The 24,781-nt window shown below is 37.4% G+C and overlaps 1 protein-coding gene across 1 annotated transcript in view; it reads left to right on the forward strand.

The window, feature by feature from the left end:
- Positions 1-24,781, forward strand: part of MPDZ (multiple PDZ domain crumbs cell polarity complex component) — a 145,967-nt gene that overhangs the window by 61,084 nt on the left and 60,102 nt on the right. The window contains 10 exon segments of the mRNA XM_032477691.1: positions 2,515-2,624; positions 5,082-5,228; positions 6,110-6,274; positions 8,136-8,321; positions 9,403-9,612; positions 11,636-11,752; positions 12,691-12,858; positions 18,831-18,929; positions 18,931-19,116; positions 19,378-19,501. Coding sequence (XP_032333582.1) covers positions 2,515-2,624; positions 5,082-5,228; positions 6,110-6,274; positions 8,136-8,321; positions 9,403-9,612; positions 11,636-11,752; positions 12,691-12,858; positions 18,831-18,929; positions 18,931-19,116; positions 19,378-19,501 — 1,512 coding nt within the window.

A 24,781-nucleotide genomic window follows, 5' to 3' on the forward strand; every position in this document is an offset into this window, starting at 1 on the left:
TACATTGTAAATTACTAAAAAAAAAACTTTCAAAAAGAGATTATTGTAAGTCCTTATTTATAGATGTGATTAATTATTCTAGTAGTTTAAAATAGTTTATGTATAGCTGGCAGATTTTCTTGTTGAGTCAGTCTTTTTTTTCCTTCTACTTTTTAACGAGACCTTTAGGAATCATTCAGTTACATACATGGTTTTGTTCCAATCCCCTTAGTTCTTAAGATAGAGCCAACATGTCTCTTGAGCAAGTAATGATAAAGTTATAAAGTGTTTTTAAAATAAACGCAAGAGAATCTTTAAAGCGTAAGACCTTAGGAGTGAAACTCTCCATATTTTGGGGTCTTTTTCTTCTAAATTTTTCGAAAGTTCTAAATTTTGAAAGGAGTTATACAGAGAAATGATTACATCTTTCTGAGATTTCTCTCACTCTAAACCTAGAATTCATCAAACTTTTAAAAAATTGTTTAGAGCGGCATTGTGTTCTATGCAGTGATGCCAGAATCCTGCTGCCGTCTTTTTTAGTCTGAATACTGTTATGTCCTTCCCTCACCTGTTCTGTTGCTATAGGTGTTTGATAATTAAATCTGCTGGAAAAAGTCCAAGGCTCATCTTCCTTATGTGAATTCTGCCCTTCACTAAATATTTATATTGAGACTTTGAAGTTCTTTAAGATATTTACTCCTTTATTAGTAAAGGTTTTATTTTTCTGCTGAAAATTGCAATTTACCCTTTTTATTTTAAAGAAATATTTGTGTTTGCAGTGATTCCCAGGAGTGAAATGTGTAGGATTCACAGGTGTTAGTCAGATTCTGCCATTTTTACGCTAATAGGTGTAGTAGAAATTATTTAGGATTAACTGAATATCAGGAGTAGTGGGAAAGGATAAGAAACTTGGGATAGTAAGAGGGGACGGGTGTGCGGAATCATCTTGAAGGCTCAGCCATCTGTGTTGCTGTGCGGAATGTGCATATGCCTGTTGTGGGGGGGGCGTGTAGGCTTGTAATCAGGGTTCCCACATTCTTTTTAAAACAAAAATAAGGAAAAATTCTTAATGTTCTTAATGCATCTACCTTAGTGCTGGTCCTCAGACAGAGGATGAAATATTGTTACCTCTTCCACAAAATTTGACTCACTGTGTGAACCTGGACAAATCATTTGACTTCTCAGTAACATCAGAAGACTGGGCTTGATGATTTGGGGGATCTGCCTGAAATCTAGTTTTGAGGCAGTTGGGAAAGAGGTCGACTTGAGGGTTGTGTTATTGTAGGCTGTGTGTATGAATCCAAATCTCAGACTGTTGTTACCAGCAGCTGACAGATTCTCTCCTTCCTCAAATCCAAATCCCACCCTGCGTGAATCACTGCCCACCTGTGTAAACACAGCAGATGCAGAGAAAGGGGCTGTGGGAGGAGGTGGACTCAGCTGACCCTCCTTTTTCTAACCCTCATCGGGTTGAATGGTTTCCTGTCATCTGTGTTCACCCCTGCACAGTTATCCCTCTTTGAACTGAATATACTTTTGAAGAGAAAACACTCATTTAGGAAGCTAGTCTCCAAATTTTTCAAAAAATATGTATTTTATTGTTTCCAGTTTCTCAAGGAGAAAAAAAAATCATTTTATTAATTTAAAGCATAACAAACCTGAAAAATAAGCCTGGAGGAAAAGCTCATTCATTTCACTAATGAGGAGGCAGCAAATGAGAAATTGAATTTTGGAATACTCTTTAAATCTGAAATTTGAATGCTAAAAGTGATATTGAAAATCTCATTTAGAGAGTAGTGTCTTGTACAGGTTTGTTTTTTTCTTTAGAAGACAACCTTTATGAGTAAAACTATGATGACATGGAAAATTTGAAAATGACTTGGAAATGTTTCTCAATCAGTTTATTTTAGCTAAACTGTTTTAAATCAGTATTGTTTGCATAATTTGCTTAGTGATTTTCTTTTCTATTTTTTTCTTTCCCTTTGGCCAATTAGTAGGATTCCAATTATAGGATTTTAATAACATGTTTTCTGTTTTTCATTGTTTCTTATTATTTATATTTTCTTATTGTACATACAGTCACATATATTATTTGTTAATTCCTTGTTTGTTATTGCTAAGGTGTAGCCTGCTCCCTTCTTTACTGTGTAGAACCAAGTGGAAATGAAATAGATTAACACAGAAGACGGCATGGCTTTTTACTGTAGAGTCACTGAGGGACTACCGAGTGAATTCTGGAGCTTAGAATCCTCGTTCTTTTAAATAAAAGTTAGGTAATACATGGATACTTCAATGGAAATATAGTTAAGACTGAAAAGATATCTCTTAAAAGAGAACAGTGTTGGAATGTATAGATGATAGGGTTCTAAACTGAATTATTAAAATGTGTAGAGAAATAAGAGTAACTCATATATTGGTTGGAGAGTCAGACTTGATACGGCAAACAGGTTCTGATCACAGGGTCCCTGTTACAGAACGTTAAGATACAGAGGCGTTTGTCGTACGTCACTGACTTAATCGTGTTGACTCTTTCAGGGTATCCGTTACTGTCAGCTGAGATGGGAGAAATAGAAGACGCGCGGCAAGAGGAAGCGGCCCTGCTGACCAAGTGGCAAAGGATTATGGGGATTAATTATGAAATAGTGGTAGGTCAACTTACCCTTCTAAAAAGTTAGCTGTGTAACTTTTTTTTTTGATGAGTTTATTTATTTATTTATTAACATTTTTTACTGATTTATAATCATTTTGCAATGTTGTGTCAAATTCCAGTGTAGAGCACAATTTTTCAGTTATACATGAACATATATTCATTGTCACATTTTTTTCTCTGAGCTACCATAAGATCTTGTGTATATTTCCCTGTGCTATACAGTATAATCCTGTGTAACTTTTTAACTGTATTTGAGCAGGAAGTTCATGACAGTAATAAAGATGGCTGTCATAAAGAGTCCTCGAGAATGTAGCACGTGCCCAGGGTTTTTTTCGAATACCTAAATGTGCTGATTCAGATGTTAAAAAATCCAACTTGGAGAAAGTCGGATTAACCAAGGAACTAAAATAAATGGGATGAAAGTTGTAGAACTTACAATCCATCAGTATGTCTGGCAGTGGTGTATGTTATATAGACACTGGGAAGGGTTTTTCTGATTCTTGTACCTGGGGAGTCCGGTGGAAGGAGTCAGAATAGAATGACAGAATTTTCTTAAAAATAAAACTGAAATTGTCACGACCTGTGTGCAGACTTGTGAAAGGGCTTTTTCCCACTCCCTCTTTGTCACTCTTCTGCACTTCTCTCCGGAAGGCATTTTATGCTGTATGCTTTTTTCATAGCACTTAAGCCGTCGTGAGTGTTCTATGTTTATTAACGGTTTGCACACCTAATGTAGCAATTGTAATCTGCTGTCCTAAAAAGATGTTTAACAAAATTGACGTAATTTACAAATCTTTAGATATATATCAACAGATTTCAGGGATTTCAAATGGAAAAATAAAATACTAGGTTAGGTAGAATTTTTCGTATTTCTTGTAATATTCAAGTAACTCTAGGTAAGAAGAGATAAAAGACAACAGATAATGATTTAAGGTTAATAATAACCAGCATTTATTGAGTACTTTGTGCCAGGCAGTATTCTTAGTGTTTTTTATATCCTCATGACAAAGATTTTTTTTAAGCGATCAAGTTAGTTAATAGTTAGATAATATTTGAGCAAGTTCAGCTGCTATGACCATTTTAAATTGAATCAAGGAACCATACAACAAGGTCCAGCTTAACTGTGGTTAATTTAACATGAAGAGAGAGTTGGAGGATTCCTTCTCCGGGGTAGGGGTAGGGTTAGCGTGGCCGGCACACGTGACTGCGGCTGTGCCTCTTCAGGTGGTAATTGAATAGTAAAGAGCACCCTTTCCCTAGGCCTTTTGTCACACACGTCAGATGGGAGACTGTGAACTTTTAACTGTCCTTTGTGCGCATGCTCTCCTGGTGGCACTTCCAGTCATCTATTGAGGGCCGAATGTTACTATAAGTAAGAAAGAACTAAGCTATATTGGCTTTCATCAGACAAAGGTAAATACGACATATTTTGGACTTCAGTAGTTTGCTCCATAGTTACACAGCACACATGAAACCATAGGAGGAGTGTGTAGTAGAGAGAAGGATTGATGGGCATGGTGAATGGGATCCTGGAGGGCTGCTCGGAGGGAGTGGTACCTAAATTGGGTTTTAAGGGGTAGAAGGATTTCATCCAGCATTAGATTTCAGAGTCAGATAATGTAGCTTCTAGCATTGACCCTGTGCTTGTTACCATTAAGACCTGAAAATGTCTATTATAATTACACAGTATTTTTCTTAGTCCCTCTATCCCTCAGTTCCCTTAGCTATAAAATAAAGGGGATGAAATAAATCATCTTTAGTATACCTTCTGATTTTAATATTGTAATTATTGGACTCTGTGAAAATGGTGATGTCCCAGCGTTCTTCACTATTTACATATTAGTGTAACAGTAGGAAATAGGAAGTTTTTTCTTTCTGTTTTAAGCTTTGATTCACTTTTAAAGACACGTGTTATCCCCTGGTACGTGTAAGGTCCAGAGGTTGGGGACTATAGGACCAGAGTGCTTAGGTACAAAGCAATTTTCTAGCTTTGGGACTCAATTGAAGGTGACTTCTCAGAACCTCTTTTTCCTAATTTGGGAAGAACAAGGACAGACATTGTACCTATTTATGAGAGGTAAGTGAGGTGATCTGTGTAATGGGGTTAGCACAGTCCCCAGCCCATGGGAAGTGCTGAGGGTATGTCTTTTCCATACTGTCGTTTGAGCTCAGACTTTTGATTTTGTCTCTGGTAACCACCATCTGTTATCAACATTGCTGCAGAGCATCTTGGGTGCTTGCAAGTGACTGCTTCCTTTTGGTTTGTGTTGGTTTAAGAAACCGACAGATGTCAGTACTCTTTCCAAGGCAAAGCTCCAGAGGTTTGCAGCTTTACAAGTTTTTGCAAAGTTGTGAGAAACTTGACCTTGAGGGTGAAGATAAAATACATGAGAAGAAAAACAAACAAATAAATGAAAGAACATTAGAATTGGGATGGTTTTTCTCCTTCCAGGTGGCCCACGTGAGCAAGTTCAGTGAGAACAGTGGGTTGGGGATAAGTCTGGAAGCAACAGTGGGACATCATTTTATCCGATCTGTTCTACCAGAAGGTCCTGTTGGACACAGCGGGAAGCTTTTCAGTGGAGATGAGCTACTGGAGGTAAGGAGTTACCCTTTTTTCCCCTCTGTAACTAAAATTCTGAAAAGGCTGCGGGAAGCTTAATGTGGTGAATAAGTAGCTCTTCTTTTAAATTTGTCCTCTAAAGGGAACTTGAGAGAGATACACAAATAAAAATTCACCCAAAGTGAAATTTCCAATCTTTATGTATATTGAGTTTCACACCTAACTCCATGTACGTGTGTGTTTTTTAATTTGTTGGGGTTTTTTTGATCTAGAGAACTATAAAAACTTTCTTTAAAATTTTTGAACATTCAGTTTTTAGAGTGGGTAATAAAATCACATATTTCAGAATCTCAAAGAACACAGTGATACACTTCAGCACAAAGTCTCTCTTCTCTCCCATTCCACATAATTTTCATCACCCCTTATTAGGTGTAATTACTGTTATAGTTGATTCTATGCAGTTTGCAGATATTTTTAATAAGTAAGAAAATTTGAGTATGTTCATTTCTCCTACTTTTAAAAACATGGTAGCATACAACATGTGCCATTTCCATTTTTTTTCACTTAATAATGATATAAAGTATTATTAAACATAAACTTCTCCTTTTCCCTTCCCCCTTTGGTAACGATGTTATTAACTCTTCCTTTCCAAACTATTACACTGGCATATGCAATGTGGGTGAAAGCTAGTGATTTTCCGGTGAGTGCTTTAGAAGGTCCAGTTCCAACAAGACTCTAAAGCTGCATGTCAGTGGTTTTAGATAACACTTCTCCCACGGGTCCAACTATGATGCTGAGCACAGCCGAGCTGTGGAAATCCCCTTAGTACAATTTATATTCATTTAATTAAAAGTTGCTTTATAGAGACTAGCATGGTGTGAAATGTTCTTTCTTGGATGGCGGCTCTTTTTGCACAGGTGAACGGCATAACTTTGCTTGGGGAGAGTCACCAAGATGTGGTGACTATTTTAAAAGAGCTGCCTATAGAGGTGACAATGGTGTGCTGCCGTCGAACTGTGCCAGCCACCGCCCGGCCAGGACTGGAGAGCCTGGACTTATGTGACATTGAACTAACAGAACAGGTATGAGATCTGCGGATGTGAGACTGAGCTGAATATGTAATGGAAAGGCTAAATGGCATTAAAACATTTTTAAGCCTCTTTTCTCTTACTTGATATTTGATTTCCTCACAAATCCCATGGCTTGTAGGGTAGATCTTGGGGTCAGACAGACCTGGGTTTGAACCAGGCTTGGCACGTAACTTGCTCTGTGATGTTGGGCAAGTCCTTCGTCTTTCTGAATCTCACTTTTCTCCTTTTTAAAATCTAAGTCATGATGACTGTCCTGGAGGGTTGCTCTATGTGATAAATGAGATAATGTAATATTAGATATTATTACATAATACCTGTGTGAATAATTTATTCACAGTATTCCTATGAAATAGGCACTCATTCCCTGCCCCCTTAACAGAAGAGGAAATTAAAGTGTGAAATTAGTGAGTCTATAGTACGCGTGTGGTAAAAGACACTTTTGCATAACCTCCCCAGCTCAGTGCCTGGCACACGGTTACTGCTCAGGGAACGGCTTAAATATGGATGGGCCATCATTTCTCTGGGCATAGATCTTCTTTGCACACTGTCTATACTTTTAAAATATGAAGATTTGAGCTCATGATTCTTCATGTCACATAATACTCCATGATACTGAGAAAATTCCATTTTCCTGTTCGCTTATTCTTTTCCATTCACATCACAATGTCAAGAGATAGAGCTCATTAGCTTTTCTGAGGACTCATGGTGGGTATCTAAAGTTAACATTTGGACTTTCCATATCTTATAGCCTATTCAGAGCTCACTTAGGGTACAGTGAGAGATGATTGTAGGGTTTGATTTACATTATACTGTAGGAATCAGTACAGTGGAATAATTTTGAAAACTTTGAAGAATAAAGTGCATAGTTCAGTATTCAGATGGGTAATTAGAAAAGGGTAGAATAAGAAGCGTAACTCCAGATTGTGTAGAAACTGAAGTCTAGCACTGTACATATCCAAGTGCATCTTTATGTGGTATAAATGGGATTATTACAGTAAAGAAGGCTGACAGATTTGTATCCATGGTCCTGTGTGCAGTAATTGATAAAAAGCAACGATAGTATTTAAACTAGAATTTCATTATCAAAAACATGTTTTTCCCATTTGATGTGTTCATGCAGATGAACAGAGCTGAATTAACCTAGATTCACTTTAATATATTTTTACTGAAAGAAGCTAACGTTTTGAATCCCTGTTTTTCTGCAAAGTACTTTTTAAATGCTACCTCACTTACGTCTCAGTGACACGTTCTGTGAGAGGTGACTGTGAAGCCCAGGTTAAGAATGCTGCTCAAGGCAACATGGATTAAGAGATCACAGAGACAGTCCTCAAGCCCAGGGCAGTCTGACTTCAGGTCTTGCCTTGCCACTGTGCTTGTTCATTTATTAAGGAAACAATCAGTGTGCACGAGTCACAGCGTTTTGTAACCCTTGTCTGCCTAGAGTGCACAATTTTAATATATAGCTATTTTCTCTTGAATTGTTCTTATTTATCATAGGAATCCTTTTTCTTTACATTTTTTTCCCTAACAACAGACGTGATTCAGATACTGATGAAAACAGTGAAAGTCATCCACAGCCATGATGCTGAGATATAATCATTATGTCTTTTTATAGATCTTTGAACCATGTATTTTTAATGCCCCTTGCGAGTTAGGTGTGTCTTCCTCTTTAACACTCTTTGACAATCGCCATCCTGATGCGTGGAGGTTTTGTGGTGAGCCATGGCTGCTCTCGTTTGTGAGACTTTGATCCTGGACAGGTGCTGGGCCTCCCCCTTTCCCTTGTGGTGTGGGTGTGCGTATCTGCTGATCTGGTGCCTCTGAAATAAGAGCTGTCTGGTCTGTTACCCAGCCTCACGTAGACCTCGGTGAGCTCATCGGGTCCTCGGAGACAGAGGAGCCCGTGCTGGCGATGACGGATGTGGGTCAGAACGGAGAGGAGGCTCAGGGACCTTTGGCCATGTGGGAGGCTGATGTTCAGAACATAGAGCTGGAAAAGGGGAGCAGAGGACTTGGTTTCAGCATTTTAGATTATCAGGTAAATACATCCTACTTTTAATAATTTTTTAAAAAATGATGAGAGAAACTAGAGATATATTGTCCACAGCCGAGAAGAAGCAGATAATATTTTAGAATCATCAGAGATGTATTCTTGTTTTACTGAGGTTGAAAATAATAACTTCATGATTAATTGGCTATCGTAAAGCATTTCTTTCAACACTGAATTCATTGAGCCCTTTTATATTTTGTCTCTTGGAAATTTGAAGAATAATGCGGAATATTTTTTAGGAATCCTAGAGAAATGTAGTTGTTTGATCCTTTGAAGGTTATGCCTAAGTTACTCTTACTCCTTTGCCCTTAATTGATGCTTCATATTCAAATGGTGAGACAGAAAGTGTTAGCTACTCATTTCTTTCATCTAAAGTGAATGATAAACTTATAATTGGATATATTGTGAATTCTAATATTCTTATGATTTGACCAAACTTATGAGTTAGCTTCAGTTGGTCACGTGTGGCCTGCGTCCTTCTTTTGTGTTCTGTGCCGAGTGACTGAGGGAATGCTAAAGCGGGTCTGAGAAGGAGCAGCTGCTCCTCTTCATCAGTTAGTACTGAGCCAGGGAGCTGTGTTCTTCTTTGGTCCTGGTTCTGGAGTCTGGTTCTCATACTCAGGTTGCTGTGTATGTGAAAACACTGCATCACCAAATACTCTACGGGCTCCTTCTGAACTTCTGCATCTCAGAGACAGGCCCTGCTGTCAGTACACTCACAGCTACAGAAGTTCCACAGGCTGTAACTTCCTGTTAATAAACTGTTAATTCATGTGTTGCAGATGACGGTTATAAAATTGGACCGTTTATCAGAATTTAAAGCCATAACGTTAAAGTTGTCTGAATGGTACCACAGAAAGTGAGGCTGCCATTGTTTAGGAGGGACTCTTCCTAAACTCTTTAAAGAGGCCACAGCCTTTACCTAGAGAATTCATTGGGAGTATCGTGTGCATTTTTTAAAAGACACTTGAAATAATTACCCATCCTGTACAATTCGGAGTGGACAACCTGTAACAGCATTTTTAAGTGTCGAAAGAGCTGCCTTCTCTTTCCGTTTCTGTTCTGTCAGGATCCAGTTGATCCAGCAAGCACTGTGATTGTAATTCGTTCTTTGGTGCCTGGTGGTGTTGCCGAAAAGGATGGACGGCTTCTCCCTGGGGATCGACTCATGTTTGTCAACGACGTTAACTTGGAAAACAGCAGTCTTGAAGAAGCTGTACAGGCACTGAAAGGTGCACCCTCAGGAACTGTGAGAATAGGCGTTGCCAAGCCTTTGCCCGTAAGAATTTGGATTTTACTCATTTCTTTTTATTTGCAAACAGAATGGCTTTCAAGCTTTTAGCTTCAGGTGTTCTCATGATCTAGTCATGGCTTTTGGTACTTTTCATCGATACGGTTATTTGGCACCATGAGTGTGAAGACTGAATTTTGAGTAATGTTTTTTAAAAGAATAAAGCAAAGAAAATAGCCAGAAAGTTCAAAAATAAACTTATAACTTACTGTTCTATGGTTCACTTTTGACTTTTTTATTCAAAATTAAGGTCATGATCAATATAGAATCACATATTTTCAAAGAATTAGACCTCAAAATCTCTATGCCAGATTACAGTGGCCTAAGTTCCTGTTTCTGTTCAATGTATTTTGTTGTCTAATTACTGCAGAGCAAGAATTTGAACTTTCCAATGTGGATTCATCAGGTGGTGACTCTCCTCCTGGGAGGGAACAGCTTTCATGTTTTAGTTACTATGATATAAAACAACTAATGAATTCATGCTACATAATGTAAAAATATTTATTAGGTATAGTGATTGCAACATAGCACTTATCACTGAATTGCAATTACATATTAGAGACATTCTCAATATTTGTGGGTTTTTTCTGTTATAGATACATTTTTAAGTGGCAAGATAAATATACCTTCTCTTAGGAAGGCACATAGATATATTTGCATAAACATCAAATAAAGATTTGTTGACTTCGTGAGAGTTTATTCAAATCATAAACTTGTTAATATATTTAAAACATTGGTTAAATTTTTCATGCTGTACTTCTTATTCCACAAAGAATTCCGTAACCTATGAAAATTATTTATGAGAATAGAAGAAAGGGAGGGGAAGAGGAAGGGAAGAAGGAAGAATGTGTTAAGCAAACCTCGGATCGAACCAGGATTGTAGAAATCAGAGCAAGAGATCAGTACAACAGGGAATGTAAGAATGAAGACAGGCCATTCTGGACTCTCCGTATTTAAGACTGACCCTATATCTGATTCTAGTCTCTCTATTATATAAAGAAAAATGGCAAACGTGGCTGAGTATATGTTTTTTACTGCCCTTAACCGGAAATTATGCCAGTTATTCAGAAGCAATCTTTTCTTTTCCCTAGTTAGTTCCAAAATAAATTTCTTTCATAAAAGTGTTTAATATTTCACATTTAATATGCATTGCAGTATATGGTAACTACCTCTTGCATAAAGTGAGCTTTATTAACCATTAAATTCATAGGTGTGGGAAAAGAAGATAAATAATTTTTCTCTAAAATACATCTGCATGTACTGCGCACAGAGTGATGTAGGCAAGACAGTCTAAGTACTTTTGCTTATTTTATCTGAGATTGCAGTGAGAATGCTGTGTTTTCTGTCTCTGTGATCGTGGTTACAACATCATATCACAGGACTGCAATTTAAGCTGATTGTGAATGCGCAGAGTTGGTGGTGGTGGTGGTTTAAGCCAGGCCGAATTAAGGGACTTCCTTGTTGGGTTCACTAACAGTCCTTGTCAAGGAAGTTACATTCTTTAAAATAGTATTCTAGTAAAGGATGACAGAGAAGTTGATCCTTCTTTTTAATAGTTCAGTCTTTTGCAACTTCTTTTGTGTCTTAACACCTAAAGGTGGCCTTATTTCTATATTAAGAAGTCATTTTTTAACCCAAATATTTGGCAGAATGACTAGAAGAATATAGTAATGTAAAAAACTTGTTGATTTTGATAATCTTTTATAAGAAGAATGAAGAAATTCGTAGAAAGGGATTCTCATCAGATGATGTTGGTATTGGAATAAGCAACCTCATTGTGTGCTACTAGATGAAACTGTTAAATATGAATATTTATCATATTTCATGCTCACCATTCTGTGTTAAAGTCATATGTTTATTATGACTTTATAATTTGAAAACTTCCCCGTTTTTTCCTCTCCTCCCCTTTCTTTTTCTCCCCTCCCCCTCTGCCCTACCTTTCCTTCCTTCTTTCCTGTTCTCTCTCGTTGGTGAACTCATCCTCACACACTGAGCTTCATTCTCCCTGCAGCTTTCCCCAGAAGAAGGTTATGTTTCCGCTAAGGAGGACTCCCTTCTCTACCCACCACACTCCCGCGAGGAGGAAGGGCTGCCTGACAAAGCCCTCTTCAGGGCCGACTGGGCTCTGGTTAGTGGCCACGACTTACCAAGCTTTTTTTCACAATCTTGTGTCTTAGATTTGCTTTTCAAAGTATTCTAAAGTCTTACTATATTCTTTGATCATTATGTTTTGGGAAACTAAACATTTTCTTTTCAACTCTAGTACTTCTCATAGTTCAAAATGGGAAGGAAAACAAACTATAGTATTTGTGAAAACCGTTGAATCTGTAGGAGATATTGTTAGCAGTGCATTACGTCACCATGTAGAATAAGCCTTTTCATCATACCGAAAGTCGCTGGAGCTCTTGTCTGCTCCAATTTCACACTTGCGTATCTCTAGGCAGTCTTAAACTGTTTGTAGTACTCAGTCATAAGTCAGTTGTTTTTGCTGCCTTTTAATAAGGTAATAGGTATATTTTTTCATTAGATATTAATAATGTGAAAGTCACATGAATTGATTCGGTTACTAAGACCACAGAAGCTTCCAAAAGAGGCAAAACCCATGTTTTTTATAAATACGTGTATGTTAACATTACTGATTTACTAGAAAATCTTAAAGTTTTATTTTACTTCATCTATATAAAATCCTTCATTGTAATACATATATTTAGGAATCACTGGAGGCCACTTGGATGAGTGAATACATAGTTTTTGCTCCTAAGAACCTGATCATCTGGTAGAAGAGCCGATGCTGTGTTAATAGTTAATAGCTAAAGTGTAAAACTAAATAGCACGCTGCTCCAGGCCCTTTGTTAATTGTTGCCTTTAGCTCTTTTATCACTAGCACTGATTTGTCCATGTTCTGTCTCAGTGGTTAGCCTTTGACGTGTTGAAGAGGGTGAGGAGGTCGTGTAGGAGAAAGAATAGACAGAGTGATACCAGTATGCCTGTTGGTCTCAGGTGGAGACTTTGTCATGTGTGTCACAGAGCAGAACTGCCAGCTGACGTTTTTATTTTTATCCCTAGGTGGACACGGACGATGCTGACTTAGCAGACGAGTCTGCATTCGAGTCTCAGTACTCTCCTGATCATGACAGTATCTACTCCACTCAGGCCTCTGTTTTATCCCTTCATGGCAGTGCTTGCAGTGATAGCCTGAATTACGGTCCCTCCCTCCCGTCTTCTCCTCCCAAGGTACGAAGGAAATGCCGTTTTCTTCGTGGGGGAACCCTGTGTGTCAGTTCCCAGAGGTCAATGTTCATGGGGTGCTGGGGGAGTGGCTCGTTGGAGACATCTTATTTCTTCAGTCATGGCTTCATTATCAGGCTAAGGTGCAGGTTCGTTTAGATGGTGTTAATTGGATGTTTTCTAGACTCTTGGGTTCTATTTAAATGTCAGTTCTGTGATACAGAGTGATAGGCACAGGGTTCAAAACTTTGATTAGGATTTGCATGTTAGAAAGAAAAACTTTAGTGAAGTCTGTTTCTCAGATTGTGTTTTTAGCTGTGTGTACTTTGGGAGAATTACAAGAGTAACTTTATTTTCTTAATGGCTTTAAAACGGACTTTCATGCAGAGTTGGAAAGTAGAGTGTTCCTTGCATGAATTTAATATTTATTAGCTAAGTTAAACTTAGTGTTGTCATATGTTTTCATATAAAATGATGCCAAAGAATACGTAAAACTCCCAGTGAATGGCTGAGTATGTTTAAGTCACTGGATGTGAATGAAGAATTTAGCTACTGATTGACACAACTGTGCCATCTGTATTTTAGAAATAGATTGTTGGTATAAATGCCCCACCCAGCTCTATGCATTATCTTGATGATATACTCTATAATGTTTAATAAGTAATAGTTTAAAACCTGTTCAGTCTTTTGGGCGTGAAATGGTATCTTACTGTTTTAGTTTGGAGTTCTTGACTGCTAGTGAGGTTGAACACGTTCTCATGGATTGGCCATCTGGTATTCCCCTCCACCAGTGGCCTCTTCATATCTTTTGGTCATTTTTGTATGGGATTTCTTGTCTTTCTATTGATTTGTTGGAGTTGTTTATATTATCTAGAAATTGATGTGCAGGGCAATTCAGTGTGTTTCTCTAAGTATGTGTGTGTGTATGTTAAAAATCTGAAAATGTGTGGGAATGTTCCTCTCAACTTCTGGGAAGATGTTATTCTTGGAGAAAAAAGAAATCATGGGAATTTAGCTGTATCTATAATACATTACAAACTTTTAAGAAGAAAGAGAGATTGAAGAAAATACACCAAAATATTAAGGTCTGTTAAATCTGAGGAAAGAGTTCATATGTGGATATATTTTCTTTATTTTTCTATGTTGGGAACATTTCATAAACAAAACATTCAACATTAAAATAAAAGACTGAATAATAGTTCTTTCTTAAATATATGAAATGTATATTTTCCACATAAATTCAGTAGGGAGGGAATCTGTATTTATGAAGAAGTTGGGAAGTAGAATTTCCACAAGCCTAACACAGTTTTCCTCTTTTCTGATAAACAAGTAGTTTTTTGGCCAGAACATTTTCAGAGCATTTTCTTTTGTGTTCAGGGTGCACCTGTTATCCTTGCAAATGATGCTGGGCAATCTCCTTGAATTGGTTTGCAAGGTATAATCGTGAATGGAGCAGCTGCTCCCCTCTCACACCTGAGACTGTCTGTCTGACTGAGTCCTGTCTGGAACATACTCAGGCTTTACTGGCCCCAGGGCTGGAAGCTGAGTTCATCTCCTAATGGAATCTCCTAATCCGCTGCACAGCACACTTCATGCCAGTGGGACAGATTGCATTGTTTAATTTAGTAATTGTTACTTAAAGGGATTACACAATCTGCATACTGAGAAGCATATATTTTACAGGGCAAATGCTGGCTGTATGCAGCACAACATATTGGCTTACTGAAGTCTGTTTGCCTCCTTTTCTGTTTTTTTCACAAGCAGTTTACTCTTTTGTTGAAGCAAATTTTGGCAAGCTGGCCTATCAACTGAAATATTTAAACTACAAAACAACAAAGGAGACATTAATGAGAGTGTTTTAAAACACATTGTGAAACTCCTGTGTGCTTTCAGTTTCTCTTAGAATGTAGGACTGTTTCCCTATCATGGTAAATCTCTGCAACATTGTTTTATTTCTTTGGCTTGTTTGTTTTTGTATTTGTTTTGTGGCGTCTTTTTAGTACCTAGATATTTTACTGGAAAATTGTATGTAAATAAGAACAAAAGCAGATGATTCACTCACCTTCCTTTATCTTTGCACTAAATTTATTTTAGAAAGACAAAATGGCAGCTTGTTACAGAATTTAGAGTCAACCATTTTTCTTAAAGAAAAGTGAGCTCACTTTAGGTTTCTTTAATTGATAAAGTCGTATGATACATGATATTTAAGGAAGACAAAGAAGCCTCCTTACTGATCTGAAGGATGGGTAAAATAGGATGTGAGGATCCCAGTGAGTCCTCAGATGTTTGACTTTGCTAATTATGAAATAATCTTGTAGCCTTAAATGGTGGTTGGAAATGCACAAATAATTTTACCTCTCTTCTTTACCTTGATGGAGAAGTCTTTTGGCCTTTGCCGGGTGTGCTGTGGAAGTTCTAAAAGCTAATGCTCCAGAGCCTGGACCTGTTGTAGAGGGAGGCCTTACTCCCAGAGGGCAGAGCCTGGACCTGGACAGTTGCTTAGACAGGAAGGGGCTGTAGGCATATGTTTGAGCTCCTTTGCACAAAATTCTCCCATTTAGGGGACCAGTCTGCCTTTTTTTTTTTTTTTTTTTTGAGTTGTGTTTGCTTAATTTGATTAATTATCGTTTAAGGATTTAAGGGAAACAACCATTACTCACAAATTTAAAAAATTTGACCACTTCCGTGGTATTTGGATTTATAAAATCAGGTCGCTGAAATGTGGTTTTTAAAGGCAAAAAGCCAGTGGGTTTTCTCATTGTTCTAGGTTTTAATTTTCTGATTAATCTTTTTATCCCCTTTTCCTTGTCACCTCCAAAGACATAATAGAATGCAGAAATAATTGTTTTCTAAACTTACTAAATGCTTGTAGACTTTTGTTTCAAAGCTCAATATAGCTTCTGGGGAGACGATGCTTTCATTTATTTTTCCTTATTTTGGCTTAAAAGTCCAACCCAGTAAAGATTCTGTAGCTCGGTGGTGGATTTCCTCCTCTGCTTCTTCCCCCACACCCCTGCCCCACGCCTCCTCACACCCCCAGGTTCTCCTCACTCTTGTTCCGGAAATGAAGTGATCCCCAGTTTGGTGCTCGTCCTGCATTCCTGAATACTGGTCCCTCTAGGAAATGCTGTTGGTTCTGGTGCAAGTTGAACTTTATGTTTGTCAAAATACAAACTCCTCTTCACACCCTGCACACGAAACAAAACTAATGTTTCTTCAATCTATGTATTTGAAGGAAAAGATCTCCACTGAGTGTCATTCTGTAGCATAAAATATTGCTGCCTTCCGATTTGTGTTTAAAATGTTGATACCATTTTTTATTTTTATATTTTGAAGAGAGAGTTAGTATCAAAAACTAACTAGATCACTCTAGCCAAGATGATGCAAGTGATTGTGGAAATCTTAGTGATAAAACAGCAAGCTTGCAAAGGTATGAGAGATGTTGCCTTTTCCCTCAGGAGGGTAAGAGTACTGATAATAAAGAAAGTGCATCTTATCTCAGAAGACGCTGTAAGTTAGAGCAGTTGGGCTTACGGTATATTTTTCAAAAGGATAAGGAGACTTGTGTGGTTGACCGATTATTGAATAAAAGCAGGTTGTGTCCAGTGAATGCTTAAATACTTAGCTAGTCTATATAGATACATTCTGTGGGTAAATAAGGTGCCCAGGTGTAACGTTAAATGCATTGCACTTAAGAAGTAGAGCTGTTTTCAAGTATAACCGACATTTTAATTTAACCTTTCTTTCATTTTTTCCTAAGAACAAGAATGTATCAAATGGAGGCTCATGTTAATACGGATTTTTGAAAGACTTCCGTTTAGACACCAAGTTGCAGTGGGAAATTGTAGAGTTATTTTTGCACATCTTATGAGGGAAGAACTGCTTTTCTTTTAGATCCATAAGACTCTTAAAAATAAAACTCAGTCGGTTGTTCAGCAACCAGAAATGTTTCTACAGTAGGCGTATGTTGTCTGCTGTGTTGATTAGCTCTTTCTTTTCTGTGTGTCTGTGTTAACTCCCTCATGAATAACGCATGGTGGTTTCTGTTACGTGATTTATAGTAAACCCCAGCTAACAAGGGCAGCTTGACCTCTTCTGATGAAGAGCAGTTTTGATTGTCATCTTTATTTGAAGAGTGGTAGAGATGATTTACTGCTAATTATTATAATTAATTTAGTAATACAGCAGCTAACCAGCTCTCTAGTAAGTACATTTGTTTTTTTCATAAGACTAAAATAAAGTTGGCTGAATGAGCCAACGGAGTATTATTTAAGTTCTAGGAGTGTGGAGGATGATATTTCCTGTCATTTGTTCCTGAGGATTTTAAAGAGGTTATTTGCTTGTATGATATTCCCACTTACCTCAATTCTTTGTGCCAGGAATATTTGATAATTCCAGAGAGACGAAACTTGATTGAATAAGAGGAGTATAATAAATTGTGTTGGAGCGATTGATTGCCAATGTAGCAAAAAATGGAAAGAGACCCGTATTTCACACTGCACCCTAACATAAATTCTAAGTGGATTAAAACTGAATCTGAAAACAGACCATTTTATAAAATAGAAGAAAAATGCTAAAAAGCATTTTATTTACTCTCTGCAGTGGAAGGACTTATGAAGCAACATGTAAAACCCAGAAGCATTAAAAAAAGACAAATTTAGTTACATAAAGAATTATGTAAAAATTTCTTGATTACATAAAGGATTTAACTTCTGCATGTATATGTATATAACTTATACAACTTGAAAGACAAGTCACAAGCTTGGAAAATATTTGCAGTATACATCACAGACTTTGTATTCAGCCTGTGTGAATGACAGCGTATTTACTGGCATGACAATCTCTCATGTTAAGATATAAAGATACTTCAAAAAAGCAAGTAGAAATATGCCACTCAGCGTATAGTTTGGTTTAGGTTTTAAACATATACATATATCTGTGAATGTGTGCCTGTGTTCTTGGGCATATGTATTATATGGATACATTAAAAATTTGGTGAATAAATACCCAAGGGATGCCAGCCACTTGTTTTTACTGGGGAAAGGCCTGGAAGTATGAGCCACACGGGAAGGCTTCCCTGTCGCACTCTTCATGCATACATAGTACAGATCTGTATGGCCTGAATCTTTTCTGATGATACGCTACTTTAAAAACATCAGTAAAAGAATTGTAGATACAATTGATACTTTTATTCAATAGCAGTTCATGGAGCTACTGCTTGCCCATGATAAAATACATGTGTTGTAAGTAGATACATACATTTATGTAGGACTGCAAAATTTTAGAGTTTCAGGGAATTTTAAAAATTATCTAACAGAAAGCCTAGAGAGATTCTGTGATGTGCAGATTGTTAAGAGAGCCTGCTTTAGAACATCCACACGTCTTAGGACACTGTTCTTAATACTAGTCCTTCTGCTACATCTTGCAGAATATTTAAGAAAAAGTTCCCTATAAGGATATGAATTGTACGGCTTTCTCTTTGGTTCCGTAAATACCAAAAAATGCCTATCAAAATACTTTTTTCTTGGAGGTTCTTATGAATCTGAATCAATCAATATCGTACTCTTCATGCTCTTAATCTTATAATAAATAGAAACTTCAACCTGATAGTAAATGAACTACTTTTTAAATGAGATGTGGAAATAGAAATTACTTGCTCTCCTATGTATATTGAACTCTGAGTAATTTTATTTGTGAGCAGAACATAATATTCTATCTAAATGGTCTTAGGTACCAGCATATTGTGTGACTCAGTATGAGATGTATGATTTGCAGGGAATGTATTCAAAAGTATTTACAAAAATAAGTATATGCAGAATATCAACTAAGCAAAGAATTTGTATGTTTGCTAATACTTTTTGACTAATGAATAATTGTATTGTCTTTTGTTTTTCACTCACTAGTTGTTCATTAGGATCTTATGAAATACATTGATGCAATTCTGGCCATAATTTTTATTTTTGTTCTTTAATTACCAGGATGTTACTGAAAGTTCTTCAGATCCAATTCTTGATCTCCATATGTCCTTGGAGGAGCTGTACGCCCAGAATCTCCTACAAAGACAGGATGAGAGTGCCGCCTTCCGTAGACCTGAACATGGGGACTGCTTCTGGCTTTACCGTAAACGATTATACACCTGCGAATGCTGTTGAACAGCAGTACGAATGTGAGAACACAAGAGGGTGGACTGAATCTCACCTACCAAATGAAGTTATAGCAAGTGCAGAACTGAGTTCTCCTGTGCTAACTGATTCACCTGGAAAGGTACATTTTAAAGATAAGGTTTGTGTATTATGATAAAATTGGGAGACAATGAAGGGTCGCATTATTCTGGCTAACCTTCCTATTTGGAGCCAGTGCTCTCCTGAAGCTTGAGATTTTTTTCAGAAGAGAACCTATGAACTTGTTTTGTTTATAGGTTCTTGCTTAGATAAAGCACAGCCAATAGAGAATATGGGTGGTGTTGAAATCATACTCCAAAGTCTAGTTTTCCTTTCCATGTGACTTATGTTTGTTTTCTGTCAGGGCTCCAAGTTCTTAATGCAACAGGGTTCCCTGGCCTCTGCTGCTGAGTGTGTCATGTTCCAAAATATATCCAAAGAATCTTTTGAGAGGACTATTTCTATAGCAAAAGGCAATTCTAGCCTAGGTAAGTTTCTTATTTTCCACATTTACCTTCCTTCCCAACCTCCTTGTCAAGAGGAAATATTGAACATAGTTTCAGTGTTTTTGAAGGTAGATTTGAAAATAGATGCTGTAAAATATCTGGCAGTTTTTATGGTTACTCTTTTTATGTACTCATTATTTTATCTGAAATGCTTGATACGTTTGTTTACTTCAGACTCGCTTAAATCCCTCACTCCCTAAATTAAAGGAAGTATGCACGAGTCTCATTTGCATTCAAGAAAAAGATACACAGATTGTTTGTGTATGAAAGAACACATCGGAAAAGGAATTCTTAGAAAATGGAAAGTCAGCGATTTGGAAATCTAAATTCTTTGGAATAGTAAATTATTAGTTTCTTTGAATGTTACCACTTATGCGTAAGTCAGTTTATATTTAATTTCTTTCATTCACTGAAATAAAGACTAAAAAGACAGCCAGGTGTCCCACCACCAAAATATAAATGGAGTTATTCAATGGTCCTATCCAGGTGACAGGATTTTTGTGTCCTCTTCTACGCATGCTGGGATTGCGGCTGAGTAATAATCCTGAATCTTCTGAATTGGGCAGGAAGACTCCCTGTAGAAATTAAGTCCTGACTGCGGTAGCTAAAATTACATCAAGGTAGAGCACACTTGTTCTTCGAGTTAAGCAGTGGCATGACTCAGTCCTGTCTTCAGTGCTTGGTGGGGATAACGAGGATTGTACATCAGTCACTCCGGGAGCCCGACTGCAGCCCAGGACCATCCGGTTAGCTCTGCCTCAGAGGTCTCGTTCCTTCTCGGATGTAACCAGCCAGCACAATTTACGCTGATACCTATGATCGGTCTTGTTCCTTGTTAAATTTGAGGCTTGGCAGAGGGGACCGGCAGTGCTTGCTTGTTGTGTGGGATTCCAGTCTCTGTCTTCTAGATTTTGTTCCGTTTGGTGGCAGATGAGTCCTAACAACAGCAGTTAAATGGGGAATTACAGCAGAGAATTTCTACTTAGTTTTATTTCTTATGTATTACCTCTAATAGAATAATATAAAACTTAAGCTAGAGAATGTTCTGTAATTTGTTAATTATGGGATAGATACGACAGATTCCTAAGCATGTCAGAAATATTTCGTCTGCTGATGCCACGTTTCTGGAAGCATGTCACTTAGAATAGTAGTTTTATAGGATGTTAATGGAAGTTATAAATGGGTTAAAGTTCAAAAGTTTAGGATGTGATAAACTTAAGGAGACAGGTGTTTCTGTTTGTGCTACTCAGTATCTTTGATACTCAGATGTACGTTGTGGATTCTCTAAGAAAATGTTCCAGTATGCATGACTTGTCACATTACATTGGCAACAGAGCCCATTTTTTAATGAACTCTTAAGACAGAGATCTTAGATCCCTATTCTGGTATATTTATTTAATCAACTCTCAAATACTAATTATTTTCTATATTCTGGCCACTCTGCACGGACACCATGGTATAATCATTCTCCTCAAGGAGCATGAGTTTAAAAGAGTCAACTAACTGCCTTATAAGATCCTCAGGGCGTTCAGATCTCATACACGCTGCGACAGACACTCACACAGAGAACACTGAAGGCTTACGAGACAGAATAGTTGATCCCTGCTCTCTGAGTGTGGAGGAGTTTAGAAAGGTTTCAAAGAAAAGATGTTTGATTTAGTTCTTGAAAAAGGAGTACGTTTTTGCCACATAGTTTGAGGCATTGGGAAAGCTGGAAGCTGCCAGAGCCAAGGCAGAGAATTGTGAAATGTCACTGAGGTTTATTTGTGTGGATGAAGTGTGGTGTGAAGTGATGGCGGGCAGCGTGAGAGCTGACGCTAAAGGAGTTGGTAGGTGGAGACGCTGCCGGGCAGTGTTCACGTGCAGGACACAGGACATCCGTCATGACACCTCCTGCCAAGCTCTGAAGTCAGTGGGAGTTAGGGGCAGAGCGGTGACATGACCAGATTTGTGTTTTCACATCATTCTGGCACGGGTCGATGAATTAGGTTGAAAGCAGTTGGGAGGCTGTTGTAAGAGTTACGGTTTTAGTATGCCTGATGTTATGATCTGACCCTTTGGATTGCTCACCTGTTTTCAGTTTGCGGAGAGAATGTTGAGTTTTGTGAAATCTTTTCCTTCATCTATTGAGAGAGTCATATGGGTTTTTTTGTTTATTCTGTTATAATGTCAGGATATATAATTTTTTAGTTTAATACAAGATACATAACATGAAATTGATCATTTTAATCATTTTTAAGTGTGTATTTCTATGGCATTAAGTACATCACATTGTTTTGCAACCATCACCACCATCTGTCCTCCAGAACTTTTTCTTCTTTTCTACCCGTTAAACACTTACTAGCTCCTCGCAACCTCTGCTTTCTATGCTATGTCTCTGTAAGTTTTGACTGCTCTAGTACCTCATGTAAATGGAGTCATGCAATATTTGTCCCTTTGGGGCTGGCTTATTTCACTTTGCACAGTGTCTTCAAGGTTGTGGCATGTTGTAGCATGTGTCAGAATGTCCTTCCTTATATTCCACTGTGTGTGCACACACACACACACACACACCAATTTTGTCTATCTGCTCATGTGTTATTGGAGACTTGGGTTGTTTCCACTTTAGCTTTTAAGTTTTGATTAAAAAAAAATACACTGAAATGGTTAAGCTCTTGGAGGAAAAAAACAGGAAAAGGTGAAGTGTCTTTGTTTTCTTTGATACCAGGAAATCCATTTATATCTTCATAGTTTGAGTTTAAAAAGAAAGTATAAAAGAGCTCTTCCATTTGCTTTATGAGACTAAACCACTTACTTACAAGTGTGAAAATACAGCATTGTTAGTTTAGCAACCAAACTGTAATATAAAAGTGTTAACATATATATAATAATATATATCTTCTAGCTTTACTTTTCTGCTTCATTTCCATTATTTGAATAATGTACACACCCACAGCATTTATAGGGCTTTGTCCCTAGCTATTTGATTTCCTGGGAACCAGTGAGGGTTCTCTCGCATTTTGGAGTTGAAATTCCATATGCCAAAGGGAGGACACTTCTCTGTTATCTTACCTGACAGCAGATTTCAGTATTCACATTTACATGATGCTCGGAGTAACTCAGTGTAAAGGAATAGTGAAAAAGAGCTATTTTAAAAAATCTGTGTGAAACATTAAAATAATTAAAGCATCTATTTAAGCTTTTAATGTAGGAAGGTGTTGCCTTTACAACTTGAAGGAACAAAAAGTGTCATATTTTAGAAAAATCTAAATAGAGACTGGCCTTGTGCTGGCAGGAGAGTATGTCATGAGAGGCCAGTCACTGAATGTGTTTTCTTAGATTCAGTCTCAATCTGTGTGAGGTTGTTGGCAGTTTTGGCTTTCTGGGTAACTTGTTTCTCTAGTGATCATCAGATGAAAATATTAATAGATGATAGGTTTCTGTAAAAGCTGTCATCACCCAGTAGCTTTAATTTCATGAATAACTTGAGTTTTCTTTTAACTCTGTTAAATTTACTTGGGAGGATGTTGTCTGTAGATATACACACATGTATACGTGCATATGGTGACCTTTGAAAATTTTAATCTTGATGATTTTTGATAGGTCTGTGATCCATTACCTAATTACGTTGTGTTAGGTCTTGAAGGTAAAGGGAAAAGGTAAAAAGGTAAGAAGGGAAAGAAGATATTATCTTCACTTCACCGAGGAAGTACAGAAACATAGACAGACTCTGGAATTTCTCTGAAAGGACTCAGCCCTTGGGGGGTGGAACCAGGAGTCAAACCTGAGTCTGTCTCCCGTTTTCACATACCACACAAGGCACTACCATCCCTGAGTCACGCAAGGCTGCATGAAGATTTCTACAATAACAGGCTTCATTTTGAAGCTGAGTTACGATTGCCTTTAGCCTTCAGAAGGCAGTATAGCTTTGGATCGGGTAGAGATGCCTGTAAAATATATTCTGTGAGTTTTCTTTTGTACTTTATCGAGCACCTTGACAGATACTCTATATGTGCTTTACTCACATAATTTTTTTTTTAGGTTTAAGTCCTTTTTTCATGAGCTGTATTTTTTTATTGAAATATAGTTGATTTACAATGCTGTGTTAGTTTCAAGTGTGCAGAAAATGATTCATTTATACATACACATACACACACACACACATGTATATACACACATTCTTTTTCAGATTCTTGTCCATTATAGGTTATTACAAAATACTAAATATAGCTCCCTGGGCTATACAGTAGGTCGTTGTTGTTTATTTTATATATAGTAGTGTGTGTCTGTTAATCCCAAACTCCTAGGTTAGCCCCCTCCACCACTTTCCCCTTTGGTGGCCATAAGTTTGTTTTCTATGTCCTTGAGTCTTTTTCTGTTTTGTATCATTTGTTTAGATTCCACATATAAGTGATATGATATTTGTCTGTCTCTGTCTGACTTACTTCACTTAGTATGATAATCTCTGGGTCCATCCATGTTGCTGCAAATGGCATTATTTTATTCTTTTTTTTTTTTTTTACGACTGAGTAATATTCCATTATATACATTATATACTGCATCTTCTTTATCCAGTCATCTGTCAGTGGACTTTTAGGTTGCTTCCATGTCTTGGCAATTGTAAATAGTACTGCTGTGAATATTAGGGTGCATGTACCTTTTCAAATTAGACTTTTCTCCAGATACGTACCTAGGAGTGGGATTGCTGGATCATATGGCAACTCTGTTTTTAGTTTTTTAGGGAACGTCTATGCTGTTCTCCATAGTGTCTGCACCAATTTATTTCCCACCAGCAGTGTAAGAGGTTTCCCTTTTCTCCACACCCTCTCTAGCATTTATTATTTGTAGTTGTTTTGATGGCCATTCTGACTGGTGTGAGATGATACCACATTGTATTTTCAATTGTGCCTGTACCCTACAGTTTTGTTTACCGTAGCTTTGTAGTTTAGTCTGAAGTCAAGGAGCTTGATTCCTCTGTCTCCATTCCTCTTTCTCAAGATTGTCTTGGCTGTTCAGGATCTTTTGTGTTTCCCTGCAAATTTTTAAAAATTTTGTTCTAGTCCTATAAAAATTGCCTTTGGTAATTTGATAGGGATTGCAATGAATCTGTAGATTGCCTTGAGTAATATGGTCAGCTACATGTAGAAGAATGAAATTAGAACATTCTCTAACATCATATTCAAAAATAAACTCAAAATGGATTAAAGACCTAAATGTAAGACCGGATACTATAAAACTCCTAGAGGAAAACATAGGCAGAACACTCTGGCATAAATTATAGCA

The sequence above is a fragment of the Camelus ferus genome, chromosome 4, assembly GCF_009834535.1.
Source record: "Camelus ferus isolate YT-003-E chromosome 4, BCGSAC_Cfer_1.0, whole genome shotgun sequence".
NCBI classification, from domain to species: Eukaryota; Metazoa; Chordata; class Mammalia; order Artiodactyla; family Camelidae; genus Camelus; species Camelus ferus.